Consider the following 4685-nt stretch of genomic DNA (forward strand, 5'->3'; position numbering starts at 1 on the left):
TGCAACACCAAACTTAGATCCTTGCAATACAGACAAAACCACTCAACTTTTTTATTGAAATAGCTATGAAAAGAAAACTACCTCAAGTTGGGTTGCCTCCCAACAAGTGCTTCTTTATTGTCATTAGCTTGACATTCTTCATGCTTGTTCAATTCAAATTCTGAAGTTACTTTTCCTTGTCCCATTGCCCTCCTAAGTAAAGCTTTGCTCTTTGACCATTTGCTGTGAAATGACTCTTTGTGTATTCATCTAACAATTCAAGGCTTCCATAAGGAAAAACCTTTGTCACCAGATATGGACTAGTCCACTTAGACTTAAGCTTGCCAGGGAAAATTTTTAGCCATGAGCTATACAAGAGCACTTGCTGTCCTGGTTTGAACTCCTTCCTTAAGATCCTCTTGTCATGCCACCTCTTAGCTTTTTCCTTGTATATATTGGCACTTTCATAAGCTTCCAGCCTAAATTCATCCAATTAATTTAGTTGTAGCAATCTTTTCTCTCCTGCAGCTTGAGAATTAAGATTGAGAAGTTTAGTGGCCCAAAAAGCTTTGTGTTCAAGCTCTACAGGGAAATGGCAGGATTTTCCATACAATAGCTGGAAGGGGGATTTTCCAATAGGTGTTTTGAAGGCTGTTCTGTATGCCCAGAGTGCATCTTCTAGCTTTCTAGCCCAATCTTTTCTAGTAGCTCCCACTGTCTTCTCTAAAATCCTTTTTAACTCTCTATTTGCAAGTTCTGCCTGTCCGTTGGTTTGTGGGTGATAAGGTGTAGCCATTTTATGTACCACCCAATACTTATGAAGTAGTTTCTCCATCTGTTTGTTGCAAAAATGACCACCACCATCACTAACCAGGCGCTTGGGCACTCCATACCGAGTGAATATGTGCTTCTTTAGAAATTACAGGACAATTTGTGCATCACATGTGGTTGTGGCTATGGCTTCTACCCACGTGAGACTAGGGGTGGGCATGGTTTGGATTTTTAAAAATCCAAACTGGATCCACTCCAGAACCAGTTTTATGGTTTAGGAAACCAAACCAGAACTGGATTGAAGAGCAAAACCGGTTCTAAACCGGTTTAAAAAAATAAAAACCGGTTCTAAACCGGTTTTAAAATTTAAATCCGGTTTTATTTACAAACCGGTTTTAAATCCGATTTTACTTGCAAAACCGGTTTTAAATCCGGTTTTTTTAAATCCAAATCTAAAATCCGGTTTTTTTTATAAAATCCAGTTTTAAAACCAGATTTTTGGTAACCAAAAATCCAATTTTAAAACCAGTTTTTGAAAATCCAGTTTTAAAACCAGTTTCTTCTACCAAAAATCGAATTTTAAAACTAGTTTTTAAAAATTCAATTTTTAAACTAGATATTTTAACAAAAAATCCACTTTTAAAACCAGTTTTTAGAAATTCAATTTTTAAACCATATTTTTTTTAAAAAGTAAAATTAATACTAAAGTCATTTTAAAGTGTATAGGTTCATTACAACTAGAATTTGGTTCTTTATAAATCTAATGATAATAGCTAATCTATATAACATTTAATCATTCTCAAGACATCAAAAGAATACCACCAAAATATCTCTCTAACAAAATATCACAAGATGCCAAGTTGCCAACAAAATCATCAAACAACCACAATCTTTGAGGAAAATATATCTGCAAATAACAAAATATACCTTTGTCATTTTAAAACAAATCTTTGAATGAAAGTATTAAACTAAATGAGAATATTAAGCATACCTAGTCATCATCAAGATTATCAATTGATGTCGCCATAGAACAAGCACCATCATTGGAGGAAAATATATCTGCCAAGGGAATCAAATTAATTATCAAGTCTATATTCAACAACTTTTAATTGGTAACTAATACCTAAATTCTAAAATAGAAAGATAACAAAAACAAAAATAAAATAAAATGACAAGAAATATGAAATAAATTTTATACCTTGATCAACTTGTTGAAGAACTTCACCATCATCATCTAAAGCAGAGAAAAGATCTTCCTTAAGCCAATCTCCTGTGCAGACTAAGGCTTCTACCATTCTAGGTGTTAAGGAACTGCGGTATGGATCGAGGACTCTTCCTCCAGTACTAAATGCAGACTCCGAAGCTACCGTAGAAACAGGTATAGCCAATACCTCACGAGCCATATTTCCAAGAATTGGAAATCGGGTTGAGTTGACCTTCCACCAGTTTAGTATATCGAACTTATGGGAGTATGGCTCGTATTCTTCTTGTAAATATCTATCAAGTTCAGATCTTGTATTTGTTCTGCGACCGGTTGCTTGCAGAAAAAAGCCCATGCCATGAAAATCGGTATTAATGTTGTTGGCTTGAACTTCTTGCGTATCAGCTTCACTTGCTTCCCCAGAACTTTGGTATTGCTGATAGAGTAACTTTATGCACTTGGACAACTTTGACTTCAATTCGCCTCCTTTTTCTTCTCCAAAGAAGTAATCCAAGAAATAGTTGACATACTCAATCTTTTGCATTGGATTAAGTACGATAGCAATCAATAACAACATATTCACCGAATCAGGATTGCCCCAATACTTCTCATACTTAACCCTCATCCTTTCTGCCATTGACATAGTACTAAAATCAACAGAATCACAAGAATGACGAATAAATCGTCCAATTGCAAATACTTCCTTCATATACATATCACTGGTAACATATAAGGTACCAGAAACACGTATAGTGGCATCACTGAACACTCGCAAAAATGGTACAATGGACTCAGCATACTCCCAGTCTGAATCAGAAGGAACACCTCTCCCTTTTCCTCCATTCATCTCTCCTATATAGGTATTATCTTTCAAAGCAAGCAACTCAAATGCTTTGCGATGCTTCAAAGCTACCTCTAACATTTGATAGGTAGAATTCCACCTAGTCTCAACATCCATGCAAGGCAAGCCTTTATATTGGATTTTTTCTAGTTCAACATACTTTTGAAATCTACTAGCTCTAGATGGAGAAGATCTAACATACTTTACTGCACTACGAATCCTCAAGACTGATTCATCAATCTCTTTCAACCCCTCTTTTACAATTAAGTTTATAATATGTGCACAACACCTCATATGAATAAATTCACCATTCAAAATAATGCTATTCCAAGAATTCAATCGCTGCTTCAGATATTTAATTGCAACATCGTTAGAGGAGGCATTATCAACTGTCACACTAAAGACCCGATTCAAATTCCAATTATTTAAACAAGATTCAATTGTTGCTCCTATAACCTCTCCTGAATGACTTGTCACTTGACAAAAATTAAGTATTTTTTTATGTAATTTCCAATCCAAATCAACAAAGTGTGCTGTCAAACTCATATAAGTAAAATTTTGAATTGAAGTCCAAGTGTCAGTGGTTAGACATACTCTACCACAATTTGCCGAAAGAAAATCTTGCAACTTCATCTTCTCTTCAGCATAAAGAGCTCCAATGTCACGTGCTAATGTAGTCCGTGAAGGAACTTTGAATCTTGCTTGTAGGGCATGCACAAATTTTTGGAATTTCGGGCTTTCAACGAAGCGAAATGGTAGCTCTTCCCCAATAAACATTTCCACAAGTGCCCTTCGAGCCTCCTCTTGGTCAAATTTGGAAGCACTGGGTGAATTTAAAACACCACGCTCATCTATAGTCGGTGTGGTCGTTGTTTTTCTTCTTTTGTTCGAATCATTATTAGGATTTTGCTTGCATCTTCTCAAATGACCACCCATTGAGCTGGTTCCATTCCCATATTGTATTAAGCTACCACAATATTTGCATTTAGCCTTCTTCTCGGTAGCATTCTCTACATCAAAATGATCCCAGACAGCTGACCGATTCTTACGAACACCTGACGGTGGAGAAGATGGTTGAATGCTAGCGGACATCCCTGTTGCTTCAATATTACTATTTTCAGTCATCTTGCTCTGCATATAAAGCAAGGTGTACATAACTCAAAATTTGGTGCCAAACATGCTAAAATTAACACAAACTAATCCAAAAAAAAAACAGCAGCCAATAAAACTTCAACATTAACTCTACCTTATCCCTATAAAAAGTAGTCACTCAAGCATCAGAATATGTTTAGTAAACTAAATTAGACAATTATTCTTAATTCTGATCAACACACACTGAAACCAAAAATTAAAAATTAAAAAACAACCCTCCGAAACCTTTCCAAACCAGCACGGCAGCCCCTGATTTCCTGCATTTTATTTTATATCTAGTTCTGCTCATGAATCTCAGCCATCCCCTTTTTTTTAACCTATTAATTTTAGAGTGCAATAGCTTCCATCTTCTGTTACACATTCAGAAAGGGGTTTAAAGAAAATGGAAGCTAGCAAGTTAAGTCTTCATTTGCTATCCTATATTTAAGTCTTCATTTGCTATCATATTCCACACCTCAGCTTAAAAGTTCATAATTGCATTTAATAAAAATATATCTAAAAGCTAATCCTAAAACTATAAAGTACCTAATAAAATAATGTTGAAAGGCATACATAAAATGTAAAATTTACACCACTATAACGATTATATCAACATGCTACAAGGTTTCATTACCAGATACAACAACAGATAAGGTTAAAATAGAAAACTTAACGGGGTTCAATTAACCTATCATGATAGGAAGCCCTGCAAGCACATGCTCTATGAACAATGAATAATTCAAGTGGCAAATACAAATATCT

General features: G+C 35.2%; 1 protein-coding gene across 1 annotated transcript; it reads right to left on the reverse strand.

The window, feature by feature from the left end:
* Nucleotides 1–1741: 1741 nt before the first annotated feature.
* Nucleotides 1742–3917, reverse strand: LOC110265923 (zinc finger BED domain-containing protein RICESLEEPER 2-like). The gene is made up of 2 exons (XM_088485683.1): nucleotides 1949–3917; nucleotides 1742–1809 (listed from the first exon to the last, which is right to left on the reverse strand). The coding sequence occupies exons 1-2, from the start codon at nucleotides 3915–3917 to the stop codon at nucleotides 1742–1744; spliced, it is 2037 nt and encodes a 678-aa protein (XP_088341809.1).
* Nucleotides 3918–4685: the final 768 nt, after the last annotated feature.

The sequence above is a fragment of the Arachis ipaensis genome, chromosome B4 (genome assembly GCF_059453495.1).
Source record: "Arachis ipaensis isolate K30076 ecotype BB chromosome B4, ASM5945349v1, whole genome shotgun sequence".
Taxonomy (NCBI): domain Eukaryota; kingdom Viridiplantae; phylum Streptophyta; class Magnoliopsida; order Fabales; family Fabaceae; genus Arachis; species Arachis ipaensis.